This window comes from Sander lucioperca, chromosome 10, assembly GCF_008315115.2.
Source record: "Sander lucioperca isolate FBNREF2018 chromosome 10, SLUC_FBN_1.2, whole genome shotgun sequence".
Taxonomy (NCBI): domain Eukaryota; kingdom Metazoa; phylum Chordata; class Actinopteri; order Perciformes; family Percidae; genus Sander; species Sander lucioperca.
The window spans coordinates 35,267,835-35,293,345 of record NC_050182.1 but is presented as its reverse complement, the minus strand read 5'-3'; the positions used below and the strand labels follow the sequence as shown (position 1 = coordinate 35,293,345).

At 39.7% G+C, this 25,511-nt stretch overlaps 2 protein-coding genes across 11 annotated transcripts; one reads left to right on the top strand and one right to left on the bottom strand.

The window, feature by feature from the left end:
* Positions 1-244: 244 nt before the first annotated feature.
* hpn (hepsin) lies at positions 245-17,581 on the top strand. 7 transcript variants are annotated; one of them, XM_031278234.2, is made up of 14 exons: positions 245-361; positions 495-562; positions 1,674-1,816; positions 9,017-9,124; positions 9,309-9,350; positions 11,021-11,150; positions 11,242-11,361; positions 11,543-11,583; positions 11,974-12,139; positions 12,233-12,423; positions 13,612-13,707; positions 13,999-14,141; positions 14,301-14,465; positions 14,912-17,581. In XM_031278234.2, the coding sequence occupies exons 3-14, from the start codon at positions 1,780-1,782 to the stop codon at positions 14,954-14,956; spliced, it is 1,284 nt and encodes a 427-aa protein (XP_031134094.1). In that variant the 5' UTR covers positions 245-361; positions 495-562; positions 1,674-1,779; the 3' UTR covers positions 14,957-17,581. The 7 variants fall into 7 exon arrangements, 6 of the variants coding, with proteins under 6 accessions (XP_031134094.1, XP_031134095.1, XP_031134092.1 ...); XM_031278235.2 differs by having other exon boundaries at positions 1,651-1,816; XR_004898509.1 differs by having other exon boundaries at positions 308-562; positions 1,651-1,816; positions 14,912-15,103; positions 15,136-17,581.
* Positions 17,582-17,583: 2 nt separating this feature from the next.
* Positions 17,584-25,213, bottom strand: LOC116035243 (B-cell receptor CD22-like). Of its 4 annotated transcripts, none has more exons than XM_031278228.2 (11): positions 25,042-25,213; positions 24,900-24,956; positions 24,352-24,690; positions 24,031-24,255; positions 22,950-23,222; positions 22,020-22,307; positions 21,810-21,888; positions 21,007-21,037; positions 19,145-19,324; positions 18,943-19,052; positions 17,584-18,032 (listed from the first exon to the last, which is right to left on the bottom strand). In XM_031278228.2, exons 2-11 carry the CDS (start codon positions 24,940-24,942, stop codon positions 17,972-17,974), a joined length of 1,629 nt encoding a protein of 542 aa, XP_031134088.1. In that variant the 5' UTR covers positions 24,943-24,956; positions 25,042-25,213; the 3' UTR covers positions 17,584-17,971. The 4 variants fall into 4 exon arrangements, with proteins under 4 accessions (XP_031134088.1, XP_031134089.1, XP_031134090.1 ...); XM_031278229.2 differs by having other exon boundaries at positions 19,145-19,321; XM_031278230.2 differs by having other exon boundaries at positions 19,154-19,324; positions 25,042-25,212.
* Positions 25,214-25,511: the final 298 nt, after the last annotated feature.

Genomic DNA, 25,511 nt, shown 5'->3' with positions numbered 1-25,511 from the left:
AGCTGGCATCCTCAACAGTTTCCATCCTATTAAGTCCTTATAAGTTGTGTATTGTTAATGTGTATGACAGTGTGCTCACCTGCAGCAGGTCTGCAGGGACAGAGAGAGCTCGCGTGCCCTGTTTGTCCACTCAGAAACCTAAGTTGACGTCACTCGTGCCCCTCTTGTCTGCGCAGCTGACCGCTCACAGGACGACCACACAAACCGACGAAGTTGAGATAAACTTTCACTAACTTTGTCTCAGTTAGCCCAGTCTTCCAAATGTTTCTCTCTTTTCTATTAGAAGCAGGCGTCGGGGGTTTTGGTTGATAGAAACGGTCGCTGAAAACTTTGCTACCTTTTCCCCCCTTCTTTCTTTGGGGTCAGTAACCTGTGAAGAGAGCAAAAAAGATTGACTGCAAACTGGGATTTTATCTGTGTTGGCGTTTAAACAGTAGCCTATTGTCGTCTGTCTTCGAAGCTGACGTTATTTTAGCTTTTTCTATTCTTCAAAGCGGACTTAAAAAAGACAATATTTGTGATTAACGAAGGCCAGTGCTCCACCTGCTGCAAGAACACACAGGTGAGTCACTTTCTGGAATTTCTTTCAGCTCTAGTTTTATGCTAACTCCGAAAAGAAACTTAGCAAGTTGCCTACTTTTGGTATCAATAAATGCTCATAGAACTATAGCTATTTGAAATTAAACGTTTTTCAGGAAAATAAAGTAGCCATGTATACTTTTAATGATGTCAACATTATGTTTATCGTGCTGAGCCTTTTTAATGTCGTCTGTTGAACCTGTTTAACGTTAACCATCTCTGTCTCAAGACCTCTGCAGTCTAAATCTGCCTAACTGGGCTTACAGTAGCCTACTAACATTTACATTATAAAAATGTAAATTTAAATTGTATAGGCGTTTTACATAGTATTGCCTGTGCATTGTACTGTATAGTGATACACTAGGAGATACAACTTTTCTAGAACTTTCTATAGATACACATACTGTAACTCATAAGAATGCCTATGTGTTCACTTGCTTCCTGCGGTCTCTCTCTCATATTTCGTGTCCTCCTGTTTGCAGTGAAAACTCTAACGGGTTTGGTGATGGTTAATAAAGACAACATGTAATGGAATAAGAAGCCTGTTCACATAGACTTAAGATGCAAATATTAAGCACATATACTACGCATCTCAGTTAGTATACAAATAATTTGTTGTGTGGATTTCATACGTTTGTATTTTCATTGTCAGTTTTAAATCTTATAAATAATTAGATACATAATGAGAACTTGTTAGTAGACCTGGCTATCTGGAGTGTGTGTGTGTGTGTGTGTGTGTGTGTGTGTGTGTGTGTGTGTGAGTGAGTGAGTAAGTGAGTAAGACAACTGCTATGAAACCTGTGATGTAACCTGCCTGTACTTTAGAGCATATATCGATCAAAAATTGTAAAGTTGTTAAGTAATATTATTAGTTAAAGTGTAGTGAGTATGTGTAGTATTATGACTTAGCGTTCTAGTTTGTGGCAAAACTAGTTTGTCCTCTCGCTTTATATACGTTTTTTAAAACTAAATCTCATATAGGCCTAACTCTACCTGGCTAACTCTATCTCTTTGGTACATGTTTATTAGAAAAATCTAAGTATTAACTACACTGTGGTGTTTGTCATTTAGGACCCTCAATATTATATTACCAGGCAAACGTGACTTGGCCCACCTGCCCTAAGGAGTCAAGGAGAGAAGGAGAGAAGGAAGGAGACAGATCATTGTCTATTGTTGCCCTCTGCTTCCTACTGTATATAGATGTATACTGAGAAAGTTGTGACGGAGGGGAAGATGGGTGAGTGCACATATTAAATACACTGTTGTTCTTGCTCTCATTCTCCACCCCTCTCTACTTCTTCACACACACACACACACACACACACACACACACACACACACACACACACACACACACACACACGCACGCACGCACGCACACACACACACACACACACACACACACACACACACAGCTGGTCATGCTGCAGTGCATGCTGTTTTCTGTGTTTGGGACCAGACATCTGACCACTTGACAGTTAACCATTAACTGTTTGTTCAAAGCTGACTGGCTGTCTCTCTGATGTTCACTGATGTTCTGATGCTATTTTTGAAGTTTGTCTTTAAGCTTGGAAAACATAAATTTAGATTGGATAGATTTTTTTCATCCAAAAAAATTCCTTTAAGTCCTAATAATACAAATAGAAATGTGATAGTGGTGTTGATAACTGGGGCCAGAAATAACCACTGTCATTTACACTAAATTACACTTGATTTCAGCACATTGTATTCACAGCAATGACAACACTCTCTCCTTGCAGTTCTAAACAAAAAACTCAATGTCCATGTCACTGTCAATATGAAGCTCTCCTACCTTATCCCAGCAAACACACTCCCATCACCATCAGTGAAGCCAACATTTAAAAGGAAACCAGAGAATCCACATCTGTCCTGTTACATGGCATTAGCTGTAATGCAGTGTTTAGTGTTGAAGAGTTGGTCACACATGGAGCTTTATGGCTCTTATTGAGTTTACTGCTAGTTACTGTATGTGATGCTGTTATGGAAGTAAAGATAAGATTACTTGCTATATCTTACTGTTGCTAGAAAGCGCTCCTGTCAGCATAAACTCTGAAACTCAAATATATGTTGACTACTTTGTAAAGACAATAAATCCACCCTGTGGATGTTTTTCCCCTATAACCCAGACAACAGTATGGCAAGAGTATCACAACAGTACACCTACCTTATATCATAGGGGCAAATTGAGTGCCAGTACAATGAAACCAGCAGTCTCCCATTAAGTGAAGTCTTAAGTTGAAAACTGACACATTCCAACTGTCCTTGTTGTTCTGTAACTTACTTTCTGTGTCTGAAGATGGTCTGCTGTAACGTTTGGTTTTGTAGCTGCTGTTGCCTGACTGAAGGGAGTCCACCCAGATGCAGGCTCTGTCTTTGGAGTGTGTAATTACAAGAGAAACACAGTCTAGCCAAGGAGTGGCACACATGGTGTGGCTTATTTTGTGTATGCCTGCGCTTAGATTCGGTGGGACATCTATTTCATCTATTTTCAAGAAACAAGCAGTGTTTACCTTAAATGTACACAGAAACACAATTATGCATATTCACACGCAAGCACTCCCCGTTACAAAGGGCAGGGCTATTTTTAATATTCTAATATTTACAGCACAGTATGATTGTGTTTATGTTTTACTTTTCTGTCATGACAACCATTACAAGTATGAGTCAGAGCTTCATCTGTGTGTGTGAATGAGGTTTTCTTCTGCTTCTGTGCCGTTATCTATGTTTCGTAACGCTTAGCATGCCCAAGTTCACTTCTGTCTACTCAGGAAGGGGATATTCTTCAGTCTTCAAAACCCTTTAAACTCCTTTTTGTATTTAAATTGGAGTGAAGGTATGTTGAATTTAGCTCAGCCCTATCTTTGATGGACCATATACATAAAAATAGAGTTCCAGAGGGTTCCTCACAGAAAAACAGACTTCTGCCTTGTAGCCATGACTTCTGAGAAACCATTTTCTGTTTATACGTTTTTCCTGTTTATTTGTTTTTTGTCCGTGCATTACAATATTTTTCTCTGAATTTTGGTTTAGGGAGGGTGTGTGCAGCCACATATCACATCTGGTACACAGCTGCTTCTTTTCACCCAACAGTGTGGGGGCTACAGTGGGAGGGCGTAGTGCGTGCAAAGTTAAGGGTATCCCTTCAAACATCCGAGTGAATAAGTAATGACACAATGAACCTTTTCCATCCTGCTGCTTCTGGCTGCTCATATGACTCATGGATGAGGATAGAAATAACCCCCCAGTATGTGGGGAAGTGTGTATAGTATGTTTGTGTGGATGATGGGTCACAAAGAGTAAGCAATGATTCATTCTTACCTCTTACCGCAACGACAACAAACCATGGCAACAAACTATCCAGTCACGCTGTGGGGCAGCTCTAAATGTTTACTGCATTGTTAAATATTCCTCATGTACAACAACAGTGACGTATCTGTTAAAAATGCATGTTTTTGATGAGCATAAATAAGTTTGTTGTTTACAAGTTTGAACAAAGTATGAGATATATTTATAAGTATTATGTGACAGTGTCTTAAAGAAACCTTTGTTAGTAGATCATATCTTTTGATCAAGCTTTTTTTTTTTAAATGAATAGGCTGTAACTGAACGGGAATGTGTGACTCATCAGAGAAACGTGTTGGAAACTATATGTGAGCGTCATAGATAATTAGTAATTAGTAGAATTGTAGAGAGAGTTAATGTTGCTAACCCATTTACAAAAAAATACAGCACCCACTGTGGGTCAGTGTTTATAGTAGGTGAAATTATATATGTTTTCAAAACTAAAATATATATAAACTTGACCCAATTTTACAACTCTGTCTCACTATGGACAACTCTGTTTAAATCTTCGAACACAACACAAAAAGTTCTGCAGTATTTGTATCAATCAATCAGACTTTATTTATATAGCACTTTTTATACATAAAAATGTATGCTTCATACACACACACACACACACACACACACACACACACACACACACACATATTGCCCCCCCCCCCACCTCTTCTGGCCACATTCACCCACCTATCCAACCACCCCTAAATTGACAGAAATTGTCATTCAGAACAGGAACTGGAAGCTGAACCAAACTGAGGAAATGCCATCATATGTGAGGAAACACCAGAGGCAAGACATTTAAAACAAAAAGATACTTAAATTTATAAAAGCTCTGAACAATGACAAGTACATACACTGTAAATTAAACTGGTAAAACATAAAATACAGATACACAAATAACTACAAAAAAAATAACTGGCCCACCTGCCCTAAGGAGTCAAGGAGAGAAGGAGAGAAGGAAGGAGACAGATCATTGTCTATTGTTGCCCTCTGCTTCCTACTGTATATAGATGTATACTGAGAAAGTTGTGACGGAGGGGAAGATGGGTGAGTGCACATATTAAATACACTGTTGTTCTTGCTCTCATTCTCCACCCCTCTCTACTTCTTCACACACACACACACACACACACACACACACACACACACACACACACACACACACACGCAAAGTAAATTAAAATTAATTATAAAACTAACTAAAACAAACGCGTATAAAATAGACCACAAGTAGATATAACTTGTTTAAACTTTTTTGCCTTTAAAAATATCAACACTCTCTGCAACCCTCAGGTAATATATATATATATATATATATATATATATCTGTGTGGTATTATGTGATGGCGAGTACGCTGCAATAGTAAAAGTTGGTAGACAGTTGTAAGTGTAAATTCACTACGCTTACAACTGTCTACCAACTTTTACTATTGCAGCGTACTCGCCATCACATTTACCACAGTGATTTCAGAAGAACCCTGACTCATAACACACATGCGTACACACAGAACAGGGGGGTCTCAGGTAGAAGTGGACACAAAAGAGTGCTTGTTCTGTCCTGCAATTTGATTGGAAAGAGCAGTGTGTTGGTGGGAAGAGATCAGGAAAGAGAGAAGAAGAAAGGAGTTTGGGAACAAGGGCGGTTGGCAGCACCAGTGTAGGTGTGTATGTGTTGAGGTGTGTGGAGGAAATGTTGGTATTTCCTGTAAAACAGAATATGGAGGAATGAACAGGAGCCTGGAATGTCCCTCTGATAATAGGTCCAGTGGCATTCATCAGATACTGATTATGTTCACTCGTTTTTGTTTCTCACTTTTACATTTTTGTGCCTTAATTCTCCTTGTCTCTCTCTCTCTGACCTTTGGGTCCCCATTGTTAATCAGAATTATCCAACCCAAGGAACAATAACACCATTATCATGTTGACTGGATGTTTGGAGGAGAAGCCAGAGGAAGGGAGGGTGAAGAGAGGACAGGTACGGAAGGGGAGGAGGAGCAGACAGAAGGCACAAAGAGGGGAGGAATGAGAAGGATGGGTACAGATGGAGGCAAGTAAAGGTAGGGAATTCTTTGGGGAGATGCAGTCAAGGTGCAGGTAGAGTTGGCCAGGAAGAGTTTGTCGTGTTGAGGGAGGGAGCAGATGTGAGGAGATAGCTTAGAAGGAGGTTAAGGCCACTGGATTAATAGGTCTACGCAGCTATCATGTTTCTTGATAACAACATAGAAATTCAGCAAATGTTGGACCAAACAGTGTAAGTGGTTCTGTACAACACTGGTTCTTTGTCATTCTTAGAGTTGTTTACTTCCAAAAATCCAGACACAAGACTATATGCTAGGGAAACTGACTTTGAGTTGGTAACAGAGCAGGATCATTTTGGTTCTGCATCCAGACTCCCAGCATCCCAGTGGGCCCCTTAATGTCTAAAGAAGAAATTAGAAATGCCTCCTAACTAACTGAAATGTCCAGCAGCATAAAACACTTTTCCTATGAACGCTGACATTTGATAGGCCTACTGTTACAATTCCATCGAAACATTTAAATGGAATTGTTTTTCATTCTGATTACGTTTCGTCAGTTGTTTTCATGGAAATTAAGAAATATTAATATGTAAGAGAGTAGGAAAAAGTTTGGAGGGAGACAGTGGCAGGAAGGAAACTAGGCATGTAGAATGTTTTCCTTGATTTGATAGGAAACACTACACTTCTTACAGTATCTCCAGTTGTTTCCTGCTAAGTATTACTATTACAGTCCTGACTGTCCCATGCAATGTAATGAAAACAGAAACTCCACAAAACAGAAAATCCACTTACCTACATAAAAGCTCATTTTTCCTGCTTTTTTCTAAGAAATGATTACAGACACAGGCTCTACATTGCCAACATTAGTGTACTTGACTTAGGGTTACATTTGCCCTCAGTTATAACTACAAACAGACAAAATTATTTCCAAATTTAATAGAAATGACATTACTAGTCCCAGGGTCAATTTGTTACTCCAGCAGGTCTTTACACACAAGTGCAATCAATACCATAATGATGGCTGCATAAGGTTTACAAGTACCAGGGCGCTACCAATGTGCATGCATGTTCATTGTTATGGCTTAAACGCAGTAAGGGCCATTGTTAGTGATATTAGTAACAGCTGTTTTCCCTGCTATGACAAGTCAAACGTGCTGTGGAAATGCCTGTAACAATTGTCCTCTCTACCACTGGTACAGATAAATAATGATACATTTTAAAGGCTCTACACAGGTGTAAATAATAGAATAAATGATAGCGGAATTCCATTTAGGTGCTTCAGTTTCAGGGTCCTGGTATTGTTCATGCAGTGAGCCACACAGTCCCACTGTCATTGCTTACCGGGATACTTCAATAAATATATGTAGCTATCATTAATGTCATTAGCAATACCTGTGCTTTTCCTACTATAACAAGTCAAATGTATGTTGTTAAAAAGGTACATTCTCCTGTAAGTTTTGTTGCACTTGTTAGGTGCCCATTCCCAGCGAACAACAACAACAGCGGGCATACTGTGCAGGCATCAACACTCAGACGGTGTGTATAAATATGAGGCCAAACGCAGCAATAATCTACTCAATAAGTAAAAAGATGTAATCTAACCCAAACCTTGTCTTTCAACCTTACATTAACCGTAACCCGTCATGGCTACAGTAGCTAGCTGCTAACAGTAAGCCAGTTTTGTTCTGTGACTCCATCGCTGGGTATGACCTAGTATTAACATGTACACTGTTAGGCTGTGACAACTCACACTATCATTTGTTATCATTGTTAGCATTTGGACTTTGGTGATGTCACATAAATAGGTATTCAACCTTTCAATCTGTTTATTTATTCTTCTTTGCCTTTACTAGTTACTGCTTTTTGTTGAGGATGTGCAGGGCCTTTAAAATGAAATATATTAAATATTATCAATATAATCAGCTGGTTTGTTTTTTTCTTCATTAATATAGCATTGTGCTTAGCGACCACATGAAGTTTTTAGTAGAGTCATAAAAAATTATAGCAACAGAACATGATGTAACCTTGCCTGTAGTCAAGAGTTACAGCTTTGTGATCTGTGTCAAGAGGTGTAACCTAGCCTTGTGCTTTTGTGTGCACTTTTGCTCCAACTTTGGTGATGATGATGATGATTATTATGATGTTGATGATGATGATGATGACGACCGTGGGCTTGTGTAAATGGATATTCGTGGGAATGGAAATGAGCTAAGCTCAGATAAGGGATGTACACGGCAGGCTGACAGTTCACATAAAGAGAGGATTTTTGTATGTTTAATCATATTTGCTTTTTCTTAAGCTCGTCTTTTCCTCCAAGATAGGAAGAAAAAAAGAGAGAACAGTGAGCTAGCAATAATTACACGTGTGTTTTCCACTTCATTGTATGTCTGCAATGAAAAATGTAAGCTGTGGGTCAAGTTGACAAACTCTGCTGAGAGCAGCAGAGCAGAGGAAAACAGGGGCAGAAAGGGACACACTGAGAACAACACCTGCATGCGGGTGCACACAGATACTGCATGTGCACGCCTGACATGGCACTATATCCTAGTTTAAAAGTTTGTTCTTGCTTTGTGGAGAAATGCTAGACTTTAGACTATTGATCTAATCAGTGTCGTTTGTACTTTTCAGTCTATGCCAGGAAATGTGCAGTATGCCCCTTCACATTGGGACAGTGAGCTGATTCCGGTCATTTTGCTCATGTTTGTTATAGGGTGGCTTAAGCTTCTAAAAAAAGAACCCAAATTAAATACTAGCAGCTAGTCTCAACTTTTGCCATGTAATAATTTGTCAAATATTTGAATGTGTGTGTGTATGTATATTTGTCAGCAACAACACAGTTAACCTAGGTCACTGTTGTATTTGTTTTATAATAAGTTTTCCTTAGCCACCTGTTTTTGTTGGTATGTTGTATTTTATGTTAAATGCTGATGTAAGTGCTGCTGTATATGGGCATCCGGACAAACATGAATTTGTGTTTGTGTCTGTGTACAGTATATATACACTGTCAAATGAGTGTTTGTACACTCATTGATGTGTGTGGTTGTGTGTGTCTGCAGTGAACAGGGGAATCTCTCTGACCTGTGTGTTGACCCCCTGCCGTGTGATTGGTGTGTGTGTGACTCTGATGACCCTGGGAGCCATTGGAGCAGCCGTCTGGGCCGTAGGTCAGACCACATGCTTTCACATATACACATAGAGACACACATTTATGTCTAACATATGATGACCATAATCTGTTGTTTTTGATTTCAAAGTCTTTATATTCTGTACTTCTCACTATCAAAAATCTGATGATCCGTCCATACATTGCATTGACCTAACAAATGTTTTTTTATGACCCTTCTGCAGTCACGTATTGCACAATGGAGGAAGACACAGGACTGTATGATGGTGAGTAAGAGAGAACAGGGCTTCTAGTAAGTAGTCTTACCAGATTTTAAATGGAGGAAGTACAGCTATAATAAACATCAAATTACACTGTGATACCTGTGTAGTGTTATTGTCTACAGAAAAGCTGTACGTTCCGATTATTCTATTAAAAGTCCCATATTATGCTTATTTTCAGGTTGATACTTGTATTTTGGGTTTCTACGAGAACCTGTTTACATGCTTTAATGTTCAAAAACACATTATTTTCCTCATACTGTCTGTCTGAAGTAGAGCTTAGATCGGGCTGCCCGAGCACGTTGCGTCCGAGACCGGCCCGGCCCGACACATTAACTGTAATTATGAGCCTGAGCCCGATTTAAACCCGAGACTTTTTTAATACGTGGGCCGTTATAACTGACGTTCTCAACTACAATTCAGAGTTGTTTGAACTGCAGAAATCTGTTTAGAATAATGCAACAAGGACGAAGCCTGTAAACTGCGCTGTTTGTTTATTCAGAATGGAACAGATCGCAAATGGATCCAAATGAAGAAACGTAAAAAAAAGAAACAATGATGAACAACATATTGTTGTCACTGCCTACGACTTGTTTAAACTGCTTCCATACCTCCGACTTTCCTCCACACTTGCTCAAAGGTGATTCTCCTGTTTTTCTTTTTTTCTTTACATCTTCAAGCTCCATGTTGCACTTAAGATACACAATACAGCACAGCAGGCCCGGTGTGATGCGTGCGAGAGGAGGAGACTCCGCGCATGAAGTGCTGCATTTTGTAACTGCAGCCTAAATTTTGTACACATTTGTTACTTTTATATAGCTTATATATACATATTTATAATATTTCTGATTATGGCATAGCTTTCTCCCCACCCAATTAGGCTAAATAGGTAATGGATAAAAAAAAAGGAGGATAGTGGCGGAAAATAACGGCAGGCTCGGGCTCGGGCCGAGAATCTAAACTCTAATCTGAAGATACCTGTATTCATCCTCTGTCTAAAATGCTCCGTTTTAGCACCTGTCTCTTTAAGGCACCCTGCCAAAAAAGCCCAGTCTGCTCTGATTGGTCAGCGTTTCTGGGTCTTCCGCAGCTGCGCTCTAGGTGTCTTTGCACCATCATTGCAGCCGGGGAATGACTGTAACAGCACTGTAGCGGCACTTTCTACTTATATATAATAGTTGTGACATCACAACCGCATGGCTCATTTAAAGGCACCGTTTCTGAATACGGGCTATGTGCGTTTCTCTGTGGATTGAGCGTTTTAATACTTTTACAGTATTCATATAGCACCTCGACCTGCTCTATAATAAAAAAAGACATGGAAATCTCACTTTTTACAATATGGGACCTTAAAGAAAAATTCTACCTGAACTTGAATTACACATTTTACTGCCATCAAGTAGGATACTGTACGTTTTGGTCCTGTTTGCTTGTTAGCAAAAACAAAAGACAAACTTTAACTTTGACAGGGTAATACTGTAGTTTCTTGAGTGAAAAAAAAATGTCTGATGATTGTATATCGCTACTGTATTTTGATACTGGTCCAGTTGCAGATTCATTTATTTTTTTAGATGTGGTTTTTCAAACAAACAAAAATTGTAGACATTTACATTTTTTTTATAAAAGAGGTTCTACAGTAGCTTGTTTTAAAAGTAACCCCATGTCATTCCCTGCAGTCCAGGTAAATTCTGCTGACCAACGTCTCAGAGTCTTTGACTCCGCCCAGAGGAGGTGGCGTCAGGTGTGTTCCTCCTCAGCCAATGAGCTGCTAGCTAGCATCAGCTGTGAAGAAGTGGGCTTTATAAGGTGAGGTATTTTTGTTTTATATCTGAATGTTTTAATGCAGCATAGTGTGACTGAGGACTGAAGTGTGTGTGTGTGTGTGTGTTTGTTTTAGTGTGGTGAATTACTCAGTCACATCGGTGCCAGAGGCCAGTGGAGATGGTGGGGAGTTCTTCTGTGTCAGACAGCAAGAGCTCAGCTATGGCAAGAAAATCAAAGACTCATTGTTCCCATGGTAACAAACACCTGTCTGTTTGGTCCTGCACCTGTCTCACAGCAGTCTAACCTGCTACCACACTGTCCTCTCTGTTGCTATTGCTGCCTTTTCTTTTACTTGTCTACTCGGTTGACATAGAGAAAGCTAAACAGTTACTTAGTTTGGATGATTTATTTTTCTCTGTTCGTCTTTGTTTCAGTGACTGTGAGAGCAGGGAGGTTCTCACACTGTTGTGTCAAGGTAAGACGTAAGCTCAGATCTGCACTGATTCTGTCTGACACACAGGCATACTTTATACTCAGATACCTTATACCCACCGCTCATCTTTCACCACATGCTGGGCTTGTCATCCTCCCAACACTTAATTTGTGTTTTTGTCTGATGTTGTTTTAGCTCTGTTCAGCCTGCCAGCCTGTGTGTCATTGTTTTTCTCCTTCCTGCTTATCTTACATTCACTTACAGTACATATTTTGTATTGCTCTGATTTTCTACTGATTTTCTACTTGTTCACTCACCCATTCTCATTATTGCTTACTGTATCTTTGCTCTGTTTCTCCTTTCTATACATGTTTAATTCTTTCACACTTTCAGTTTACCCAGACTGTAAACTCCCTCCTCTGTACTCTGCAGACTGTGGCAGACGTAGTTTTGCAGCAGACCGTATAGTTGGTGGTGTGGATGCCAGGCAGGGCAGTTGGCCTTGGCAGGTCAGATTGGAGTATGATGGAGTTCATCAGTGTGGAGGAACCATCATCTCAAACCGCTGGATTGTCTCAGCAGCTCACTGCTTTCGAGAGTAAGTAATCAAGCCTGAATTTATACTGAAATTATTATTTATTTTGAAGCACATGGTCAGCAAAATTGGATTCTTTTATAAATGTCATGCTAGGCGGTATCGCTTCGTCAATCGCTGGCGTGTGCAGCTGGGCTCCATCTATAGCAAACCAGTCAACGCCAATGTGGCTGAGGTGAACACCATTGTTTACCACAGCAGCTACCTGCCCTTTGTAGATGCTAGCATTGATGACAACAGCAGGGACATCGCTGTTCTGGCCCTCACCCAGCCCCTCACTTTCAACGGTAGGTCACACAACGGCATACACACACACACACACACACACACACAAATAAGAAACACACTCATCGACACAAACCTGAATATTTGAAGAATGGCATAAGAATGGCAAAGACATAAAGAGAACATTATTATTATTACGGTCATTTGTCTGCTTTAGGTTTCTCATTTTCCAGATGTGAGACAGCAGGACAAAACTTCTTTTATTCAACATAGTTTTATGAGCACTGAACAGGATGTGACCACCGTTTCCTCTTGTGTCTGATGTTCTCTTTCTAATCCCAGGACTCTTTTAGTTCAATATCCACGCTTTGATGGTGAGAAAGGAACAGTAGTTCTTAGAAGAGTCATCTGTCTGTAATGTTATTGTAATGTGTTGAGGCATGCAAAAGGATGAGGAGAAATACAAGTGTAATTTACACTGGCATTATAGGTCTGAGGGAGACAGAGGTTAGCTTTGTGTTACGGTGTATGTCACAGCTCTGCACATTTTTAACAGTCCAGTAACTAAACAAAATTAAATCAACATACTTATTGGGTTTTAGGACATGACAAATATCTAAATGCAAATGTACTGTACTAACAATTGACTGTATATATGTATATATATACAGTCTATGGTATTAACATTATATGTACTGACCAAGACCCCTGGACGTAGAGGAGCAAGGCAGTGACTCAAGTTTCTGAAATATAAATGAAACATGATTTACAGTCACATTGGAAAATATGGTTGTTCGTACCAGTTTTTAGAAAATTGTTGAGGCTTGGTGTTGATTAATAACACTTCCTATTATACAGCAGAAGAAACTTGAAGTAGAAACTCTAAAAGCGATGTTTCAGTGGGTCACGTCTGACATCTAGTGTTTGGCCCTCATAATTACAACACGGGGTCCACTGGAGTGAAAATAATCTCCTGTTTTTTTCATGTTGCTGTTTCATACACATATTTTCTTCATTAATTCACCCTTGCCTAAGACAGCATGATCCAATGAGACGTGTTCTCTTTTGTCCTTTATACAGACGGCAATAAAAGCAAAGATATTACTTATTATAATTGGGAGTGAGAACAAGATGGGAGCTAACCTAAAAATGACTCTAAACCTAACTGAAATCTACAGTTTAACTTTATTAATACTGTTTACATATGTTTACTTATATCTTAATGCATATGTTTGTGTGTTTGTGTGTAGAATATATCCAGCCTATTTGCCTGCCAGCATACGGTCAAAGACTGATAGACGGACAGATGGGAATAGTAACAGGCTGGGGAAATGTAGATTACTATGGTGAGTCTACATTTAATTAGAGCTGTACTGTAATACACTGCAGAACATTTAATGTTGGATGATATTATTTGCATTCCTTGTATCAATGTGCTCAGTATTTGCTGTCATACAACAAGCAGCACCAGTGTACACTTTGATCTTAATATATGTGAGAGTAGAGTAATAGAGTTTTGATAATTGCAGTACTTCAAAGGACCGATAGCAATTGATACATGAGTGCTTCTTTTTAGATGAAACCCCTCCACAGTATTGTTGTGGTTTTTAAATGTTTTTGCTATTTCTCACTTGCAGGTATTCAGGCAGATATTCTCCAGGAAGCGCACGTCCCCATCATCAGTGACACTGTCTGTAACTCTCCTGATTACTATGACAACCAGATTACCACCAGTATGTTCTGTGCTGGTTATGAGAAAGGAGGCACTGATGCCTGCCAGGTCAGAGTGTGCCTGTGTTCATGCATTCTGGTGCAGAAATGCTTTTGGGTTTCTAATTAGTGCATATAGCTGGTCGTTTGACATGTTATTGCATTTCTATTTACTTCTGTCAATGCTTGACTGAAATGGGTGAACTGCTATAATTCTCTGTGGTTTCAGGGAGACAGCGGCGGTCCTTTTGTGGCAGAAGACTGCCTGTCTAAGACCAGGCGGTATCGTCTGCTGGGGGTGGTGAGCTGGGGAATAGGCTGTGCCATGGCCAAGAAACCTGGCGTCTACACCAGGGTGTCCCGATTTCTGCCCTGGATATCTACGGCCATGAGGGTGAGAGACTGGACACTTTATTTTATTGCAACACTGTTTTTATGTTATCCAACCAAGGAAATGCAGGTAACAGTTCCTCTACCACTAAGTAAATTGACTACAGAACTACAGAAAAAGAAGTTGCTGGCATGCAGGTCATCTATAAACCACTCAACAACAATACACACATTAAGAGGACAAGCTAGTTTTTCCACACACACACACACACACACACACACACACACACACACACACACACACACAAAACATGAAAACATGTAATTGCGAAATTAAGGAAACAAAATGTCTTAATAAAGTATTTTCCCTCCACCAAATGCACAATTCAGAGTTACGACATGTATGTTACATTCACGCTTCAAGATTTGTGTTGATGTTTTAGTCATCTACAGCTATAATTTCCTCTTGTGGTATTACAGATGTGTTTAACAACTTCTGCTCTCCTCCAGAACTATGACCACTCACCAGGGCTTCACAAAATGGCCCGGACATGAGATTCCTGCTCCCATGTTTCCACTTTTTCTTCTCTTGGGATGACAATATTAAAAGACCTCGAAAATGTCAACAGGGACCTTTGGACCGGGGGATGAAAGGCTGCGACGTTTCCCTCATATCACGGTTCTGGATTCTCCTTCTCACCTAAAACTTTTTTTATTGAGATTATTTTTATTGAGATTCCTGATTGTTAAATGCCCACCAAGACCATACTCCTTGATAGATACCCTGTATCTTTGCAGAGATATACAGAGCTCTTTAAAGGAGCTGTACTCGATATTCAGCACATTAACATAGCAGCAAACAAATATTTTTTTATGTAAAGATATGGTGGATCCTATGCAGAGAATCTGTGTGTATTGCAATCCAAGCTTCTCTGTTCTCTTTTTTGATAACTGGTTCAGCAGCACGTGCATGTTTGTGCGTGCGTTGTGCGTCAGTATCAGACGCCAAGGGCCATGACAACCGCTGGTATTGAACAGTCTGTGAGCCCACTTTTTTCAGTATTTCGAGTACAGCCCCTTTAAGAAACATGAAGTTTTAAACAGATCAGCAAAAAGTTATTGAAGTTGACTGTTATTATGAAGTTAAATATTGATAAGAGGGCAAAAGTGAAACAATATTAGAATCAGTATACTGGATTTAAGGTACCAGTTTTGCAAAATATAATGAGATTATTTTTCTGAGATTACTTTTTTTCCTGCTCTTGTACATTTAAGCTGTATGCTACTGCGATGTCACCAGAAGTAAGAAATAACCACTACAACTTGTGAGTTAAACAGAAATACATTGAATCGAGACTTGTAAATGCTCAGGTTCACCTTAAAGGTCCCATATTGTAAAAAGTGAGATTTCCATGTCTTTTTTATTATAGAGCAGGTCGAGGTGCTATATGAATACTGTGAAAGTATCAAAACGCGCAATCCACAGGGAAATGCACACAGCCCTTATTCAGAAACGGTGCCTTTAAACGAGTCGTCAGGACTTTTGTACAGTTATGATGTCACAACTATACTATATACAGGTCGAAAGTGCCTCTACAGTGCGGTTACAGTCATTCCCCGACTGCAATGATGGTGCAGGGACATCTAGACCAAGGAAGACTCAGAAACGCTGACCAATCAGAGCAGACTGGGCTTTTTCAGCAGGGGAGCTTGAAGAGACAGGTGCTAAAACGGAGTGTTTTAGACAGAGGATGAATACAGGTATCTTCAGACAGACAGTATGAGGAAAATAATGTGTTTTTGAACATTAAAGCATGTAAACATGTTCTAGTAGAAACACAAAATACAAGTATGAACCTGAAAAAGACCATGATATGGGACCTTTAAGAATTCTAGATGTAATTACAAGGATTCATACAATAAGAATTAAATTCCTTATGTAGAGGTTTTATCTTGTTCCACGAGAGTCCATTTCTTCAGTGCCAGACTTCCTGCAGCCAGCGTGCATAGCAACCCACAGTGAGTGCAGACTGCACTGTTGATTGGTAATAAAGATCATAAAGATCTCGTGCAAATTCAACTCAACTAGTACTTTTTACATTGTGCAACACACACACACACACACACACACACACACACACACACACACACAGAGACACACACAAACACACACACTAATAAAATGTCAATAATTTATGAGTAATGCTAATGGATAACTACAACGTTTCCTGGCAAGCTTTATTTTGTAAAATCACAGCGCACATCAAACTTTTCACATTGTAAGAATCTTTTTTATAATTAAACTCTTTCTTGTCTTTCTTGACACATGTTCATGTCTTTTATATGCAGTAACCTGACATTTGTATGAAGAATAATTATTTGTCTTTATCAAATTCCCACACAAACTGGTAAAGATGATGCTTATATTCGATCAGTAATATCAGTAGTTTGTTGATGTCTTGTAAATATTAGTCATTATCTTGTTTATGTAGATGTTTATTTGAGACATGGTACAGATGTCTTTATGATCCACAGATCTTAGAGCCAAGAGTGCAATAACAACTGAAATCATGTTCTCAGAAAATATTTCTTTCACTGCACCGCATATTGATTACCATCTTTTAAATGCTAATGATGTCTCATCATATTGACCGGCAGGAGTGTGTATACTCAACCATGACCAATGTATAGTATTATATACTACGACTCCCCTTCTGCTCCACACTGGATTAAAGCTCTCAAGACTTTACTGGACAGTGAAAAGGAAGTGTTTACAAAGTTTGAGGTATACTGATAGGCACAAAAACGACAGCACCCTGCTGATGTCACGAGCAAAAACTAAATATACAAGAGTATTTACAATACAACTGTCAAGATACATTATAACAAATATAATGTAGAGTTCTACTACTATAGTAATACAATCTGTATACTGCACCCGGCCTAAAGAAAGGGTTGTATGTGAACACAACTGCAGAATATATCTGAATGTTGAACCCTTTCTGGCACTGATTTCTAGCTCTTGCCTAAACAGAACGTGATGTGAAGTCGACTCACCACCAGTTCCATAAATGCATGTACATTTATGGCAATTATGATGTGTGCAAGAGAAATAAATATTGTTATATGTAAATTGATGCATTGAGTATTGTATTGAAATAAAAACAACTTGCCCATAGACATTGTGTAATAATATCACAGTTTATTGATACATTTTTAATATCAACTGTACAGACTGCAGTAAAGAACAATTATTTTACTGTAGTATACAGTATCCTAGACACGACAGAATGAAATCTGATGTTGCAGGATTCCCCGCAACCATCCCTTTAGTATATCAAAAATATTCAACATTGTTATTCAGTCAAGTATTACAAACAGTAGCATAAATTAATATAAATACAAAGTATAGCAAAAAAAAAAAAGACGCTTTAAGATCTCTATCCTTCCTGATAGACTGAGCATTTAACTTTCCACAACTTTCTTAACAGTAAGACGCCACATGACAAGACAACATATAATAACATAGATTTCTTGATGACTCAAAAGAGTGAAAGGTTTCAATCCAACTCAGCTGGATTCAGCCAGTGAAGCGTAGATCACAGAGTCGTCATTCTCCCCGGCTTTGAACCTGTGGAGAAAATTATAGTATTTGTGAATTTTAACCAAACTGCAGCCTGCATGTGACTATTCTGATGACAGCATTGATGCCTTATGTACAGATGATTTAGCCAAGCATTCTTTTTATTCATAAACTCTTTATATTACTGCACAAACTAAACTGAAATAAACTAAACTGCATTGCGCTGTCAGTAGGACAGTAGCTACCATAGTCATGTCCTCTCTATTAATTAATTTCTGTAAATGTGTGGATTGTAATTACCTGAACAGAATATTACATTCTATGATTATACACATATTACACATGGCAGGTTTTAAAGGTGGATTCTGATATTTCAAACTAGATTAGATATTTAGACGGAGCATCTGAAATGCAAGGAGATAAAAAATAAATAAAGAAATAACAGAAAATATGAATTAAGTTTGAGTTAATTTTAAAATTAAAATTGAGTTTAATTCTGAGTTAAATCATTTCTCAGAGTTTGATGGTGTTTTCAGACTGAAGGTGAAGTAAATCAAATATGATTCAGAGGTAGTGTGGTTGCAAATAAAGTCAATCCAAATTTGCAAAGATCGATTCATAAAAATTTGAGCAAAACAAAAGGGCACCTACCTACATGATTTCACTTTGAGAAAGTGAAAAAGGAAACTTTGCTAACATTTCTTTGGGTTAGGGAATGGTTCGGGGGAATTGTACTGATGATAACATAAAATCCTACAGTCCTAGTTCTCAACAAGAGAATTTTAATTTTTTTCTCATGGAGGTCAAAAGTTCTTCTTTTGTAACTTTGTGTTTAAAGACTGCACAGTAACAGTGGGCTAAAGGCTACACACATGAACTTGACTTGACCGCCAGTGAGTAATAAGGTGCAGCGACACTACAGCGCTGTGATCATCAAGTCAACATTTGGACAGTATACCTGGAGTCTGGTGCCACTCTGCTGTTGTTTGTGTGATGTGGAAGACTGGGGTTTCTGGCTTTAATGGTCACTGTTGAGTAGGTAACTTCATCTTCATACGATGTGGGGACCTGAGGGGAGAGGAGAGGAGAGGAGAGGAGTCACTTCAAAAATCGGATTGTTGTGAGTGGAGATGTTACTTTGAACGTTCACGTTTGTGTACCGTATTTACATCACGTTCATGGTGTGACTTCCTCTTTGAATGGGGAGTGGTGTCCTGAGCACTAATAACAGGCGGAGGAGAAGATGGCAACGAGTGGATGTTGGCATAGACGCTGTTAGACAGTTCAGAGGCCGAAGAGCTCGAGCCTCTCCCGCTGAGCCTCAAATCATACACAGTCTGCTGGAAGGGACACAACAAAAGTCAGATGACTTTTTCTGCTGAATGATCCCTTTACTTCCCTTTATTTTTTCACGGTCGGCGCACATTGTGAAGATCCTGGGGTTTGTTCAGTTTCCTGTTTTATTTATAAATGTTCTTCTCATGTGTCATGTCTTGCTTAACTTCCTGCCTTGTGTGTTTTCCCGTCTTTGTGATTGTTTGCCCCGACCTGATGTGTTTCACCTGTCCCTTGTTATCACCCTCCTTTTCTTGTCTATATCGGACACTGAAACAAGACAATTGCTCTCTGTGTATCTTCTAGTGTTATGCCGCGTTCTATTTACCACGGAACTCGTTTTTTACGGGGTCAAAGTCGTAAACACGCCCCCTGACCTCGTATTTACGAGCTCGGAACTCGTCAAGGGGGTAAGCTTCTCCTCGGACCGCGAACCTCCTATGGCGCCATTTTAATGCTACAAAGTGATCACCTCCCGTTAGCATCCCATTGACTCCCATTCATTTTGACGTCACTTTGACAGAGAATAACTTTACATCTGAAGAGTTTAAAGACTCTATTTGTCCATTGTTTATTTCTAAAGAAACACGACAATGTATAAAAGGCTCCATTACCTTGTACCTCACGTTATGGCTCCGTAGCAGACGTTTTTATAAAAATAGGCTAACGATTGTGTCATAACCACGCGACTTACTGTCGCATAGTAGAGGAATTACCGTATAGTACAGGAGAAGCGCGCAGGCAGTTTCGTCTCACATTAGTTGTTTAAGTGTAATTACTAATGTTAACTATCATTTTAGTTAGCAATAATTAGCCTGTGTCCATGTTATCTCCTTACATATACCTACGCTCTCCGTCTCTGCAAGATTGGGAATGATTGAGATTTCTCTTGGCACAGCTAGCAGAAGACTTACAACTTTCAGACACGTTGCTCACGGCACATTTACGTCGTCTCTCTCAGTTGGAGGCTGCGCAGTAACGCTCAGCGCTCACCGGAAAAGTGCTTCTAACGGCCTTCACTGGTCTCCGTCCAGAGCAACAGGATCTGTTGGTCCACTCTTATATACTGTCTATGGAACTCGTACACCTCGCAGTAGCGCGAGTTCAAAATCCAACATGGCTGCCCCCTGTATCAACAGTTGTGAAAGCTGCAGTAGCACTTATGTCTCACTAAATCAGTCGTTCACACAGGCATGTCCAACTTCTATCTGTGGACATGTTGTTACGTTGTTTGCATGCACAAAAAAACGGCATTATGCGTTATCAACTGGTTGCTAACAACAGCTAACCGGGCTAGAGCTAATGAAAACAACATTAAAATCCGACTTAAATAGAACGCATTCAACTCGGGTATGACGTCATTCCCAGTTGCGGCTTCCGAGTTCCGAGGTAAATAGAACGCGGCATTAATCTAGTGTTCTTAGTGTTTTGGATTCAGCCTTTAGTTTATTAATGCTCGCTTTTTGTTCTGCCAATCTGCCTGGCTGGTCTCCTGCTCCTGGGTTCTCCTTTTAAACTCTCAAACCATGACAGTAAGCATGTGCTTCGGCTCCACTAAAGTTTCTGGTAAACGTGAAAAGTAATGTGAAGTTCAAGTAAGGAAGAACATTTCACTATTAGGAAACACCACAGGAAACTGAGACTTCTCACTTCTTTAACTAATTGTTGGAAAAGCACGTGTGCTCACCTTTTTCTCTGCATGGGTCCTCTGTTTCAGCCTGCCAAGACAACAAAAAAACAAAATAAATGGGAGAAAAAAACATTGTTTCTCCACTCAGAACAGAGCATTCTTAATTGTTGCTCAATCTTTGATGCCATATTTTAGAGACTCTGTTCTGTAATAACGGGAAACCCAGCAGCTTGGTACTTCTATAAACTGTATAAAAAAAGAGCTTTTAAGACATTGCTTAATCCGTGATGACTCACGATAATGTGCCTTTGCAAATCCAGCAAGTACATAATTGCCTATATGGAATTTTTTTTTGAATAGATACCAATGACATTAACATTAAAATGTTACTACAGATCACCATTCAATATGTAAAACACAGCTCCAATATAGCCAAAATAATCAACATATTCGATATATTAATATACCTGAGCCAATCCAACCCAACTTTATTTATAAAGCACATTTTAAAACAACAGAGTTGAGCCAAAGTGCTGCACAGTCAAAAGCAAAAACAGTCCTAGTAATAGATACATATTATATAACATTAATTTACACACACACACACACACATATATATATATATATATATATGTGTATGTATATATGTATATACATAGACATATGAAAAACTGAGTACGTGGTTAAAAGTGGCAACAAAGTGGAAATTAAGATGACACACATAGTGCCTGCTGTCACACATGCACCCATGACAACATTTAGTGAAACACATCAAAAAAGTTACACAACATGTGGAAAAATAAATGACTACAGTAAATATGACGGAAGTCATTCAGTCACATTCACTCTCATTGACTCACCAGAAAAAAAGAAGTAGAAGAAGAAGTGTCACAAAAACAAAGACTCCAAATCCAGCTAAGATAGGGAGGGACTGGCTTCCTGGGGAGAAACACACACACACACACACACACACACACACACACACAAAAATCAAGCACTTCTGCTATACAAAATACAGATGACATTTCTAGAAGAACAAAGCAGCGGTTGTAGATGAAGATGACACAAACCATGGTCCTTTTCCTTTATTGCGAGCAGCACCTCAGTTGAGTTGTTTTGCCCCAGTGGGTTCCTGGCCTGGCAGAGGTAGAGTCCAGTGTGGGACGCCTCCACAGAGGGGAGAGACAGCACCTGTCCTGAGCCCACCTGGAGCAGGGAGCTGGAACTGGAAACAGAAGCCCTGTACCATGTGTAGTTGTCTGCTGCAGGGTTAGCAGCACTGCTGCAGCTCAGATTCACACTGCTGCCCTCGACAACATGTGGCGGGTCCATTGAAATGGAAATGTTCTCTGGACGGTCTGAAAAAAATATACACAAACACTGCACATGTTAACAGTTTTATTCTAAATTGAGGGAAGAAATCAAAAGTGCTCTCACAGTACTAGAGAAGAAGATAATCTACCAGAGCACTAGTCTAGATCCACAACGTTCCACTTCCAGGATTGCTCCATTGCCGCCGGGCATTTTAGGCCTTTATTTGTATAGGACAGCTGAAGACATTAAAGGGGAGAGAGGGGGGGGAACGACATGCAGCAAAGGGCTGCAGGTCGGAGTGCGCGAGCGCTTTACCAGGTGAGCTACCCAGGTGCCCCTGCCGCCGCAAATTCCGCCAGATTTCACTCTTTTCGGCCGGATGTCCGTTACCTTCCGCTTTCTTTGTGTTGGAATTTTAAACTCTGGTGGATTTATGAGGACTATGGTTAACTGCTCCTCAGATCCCTGCAGGGTAAATCCAGACAGCTAGCTAGACTATCTGTCCAATCTGAGTTTTCTGTTGCACGACCAAAACAACTTTTGAACTCACACGTTCCACCAAAACAAGTTCCTTCCCGAGGCTTTTTTGCAGAGGCACCGTTGCTCTGTCTTAGCACCGCCCATGGGCAAAGACATCTGAGACATTTGAAACCAGACTTCTCAGTGTGACATCTCAACATACTTACACTGGACATCAAGCTGAACCTCCGTAGAGTTAATCAGGGCGATGCCCCTCCAGCTGATATTATTCCAGGCCTGACAGTAGTACAGTCCCCTGTGGCTGGGCTGGATGTCAGAGATGGTGTGATTCTGTCCTGAACTGATAAAGTGTCCGTCTTTATACAGGCTGTATCCACTTTGTGTCACAGGTGGGTCGGCATCACTGCTGCAGGTGAAAGTCACCGAACTTCCTTTGACTACTGACGGACTCATTGACAACTTGACTTTACTGGGAGCATCTGATTGAGAGAAGATTGGGATGTTTAGCCTCACAGAGTTAACAAATGAGCCTTAATCATTATCAGTGAATCATAGTTAAAAGTAGAGTTGACTTGGGGAAAAAGATGTGAGTAAGTCGCTGCATGAAGCATAAATTATATATATATATATATATATATATATATATTAGGGATGTCCAGATCCGATCATGTGATCGGAAATCGGGCCCGATCACGTGGTTTCAGACTCCCAATCAGGACTCGGATATATATGTATATATATATTCTCATTTTTTAACACATCTATAGTTATGCGGTGGCACAGGGTTAGGACCCTTTTGACTCCACACAGAAACAGCAACGCGTGCGGCATGACATCACTTTGTTGCAGAGACACTATTGGTTAAATGCTGGCAAAGTAGAACACGGAAGCAGCTTGAAGCGGAAAGCGCGAGTATGTCTGCGGTCTGGAGGTATTATAAAGTTGAATTATTATAGAAGTATCGGATCAGGACTCGGTATCGGTAGATACTCAAAATCAAATGACTCAGACTCGGACTCAAGGGCAAAAAAACCTGATCGGGACATTCCTAATATATATAATACATTTCTATTTTCTTCACTCTAATTGGAGCTCCATGGAAAGGAGGTTAAAAAAACTATGTACCAAAGGCACACTTTGTTTTCTGTCGTCATTCATCTACACTACACAGCCAAAACATCAAAGCATTTGTAGAGGGAATTTTAAGCTTTGAAATTACCGAGACACTGCAACTTGAGCTTTGAAATGTTTTGTGTTTTTTATGTTGTAAGTTATTCATGTACTTACATTGAACACTCAGAGCCACAGAGGCCGATCTGGCCGTCTCTTGTCCCAGGACAGCACAGTAGTACCTCCCAGCATCCTCTCTCCCGGCCTGGAAGACTGGATTTGGTACACGTTGTCCATCTCTGAACCAGACAATGTTCACAGATGTAAGACAATCTGACACACAGGTCAATCTGACAACGTCTCCCTCTGTCACAGTGCTCGGCTGTACAACGGCGGTCAACTCTGATTCAGAAACAGAAGCAGAAACTGATTAATTTCACTAAAAATACAATTTAATTCATGAGGAATTGACCTTTTTCTCTATTATTTAGTTATTACCTTTTACGGACAAGTGAACAAATGTTTTACTTCTCCATCTGTTGAGCGTTGTCACAAAATTAAAAAAGTATGCGCCTTCATCACTGTGTTGTACATCATTGATCTTCAGTGTACAGTCACTCCAACGGTTGCCCACATATTTGAAGTGGTTTGGGGGTGAAGGGATTTGTGAAAGGAGAAACTGCTTCCACTTTCCATCTACATACTGGGCTTTAGACCAGCCGACTGCAGTGACAATATGACCTAAAGGATAGTCATACTCGCACTTAATAACTACTGATGTTCCTTTTAAAGCACACTCATCTTCGAAGGTCACCCTCCAGTCTCCACTCCACACACCTTTGGGCAAAAATAAAAAAGATACAGTCAAATAAATTTGGCCGTAGCTATTTTTCCCACAGGATTCGGCAAAAAGGATCCATAAAATACTCAAATTAGTATGAAATGTATACATTGGTTTTCAAAGTTCTAAGCAGCAGCGGCATAATCTTTAGATTGCAGTTACTACTTTTTTTGATACATGTTTTTACAAAAATGGGTTTCCTTACCTGGCGATATTATTACCAAAATAATCAGAATCAAATTGTCCATTGTTAGAAATCAACCTGCAACGTCATGACACAGGACACAGATGAATATACAGTCTAAAAAATAAACACGTTTGTGTATATCAAAGTTAATAGTACTCACACACTGAAGACAGCTGATGTATTGCTTTGCACATTCCCGAGGGTGAATGGAGTTTTGTGGAGTGAAAAGCAGAAGTTGGAGGGTGTGTAACCATCACATTCAGAGTGCTCATTATATAAAGTTGGGAAACCTCACATACAGTAATATGGACACACACACACACACACACACACACACACACACACACACACACACACACACACACACACACACACACACACACACACACACACACACACACACACACAGACATAAAAGGGAGCTGGGATGTGGGTAAACAAGACTGGGACAATGGAGCTATTGGTTATTCTTTGAAAATATGTGGATAATTTGCAGAAAATTCTTGCATAATCTGGTGATGGTGCAATACAACCCTAAATGCAGTGGATGGATGGTATTATGTGTCATCTGAAGTTTGAATGGTTCCTAGGACCTCCACAGGAGTTTGGTGTTTGAGCTCCTTATGTATT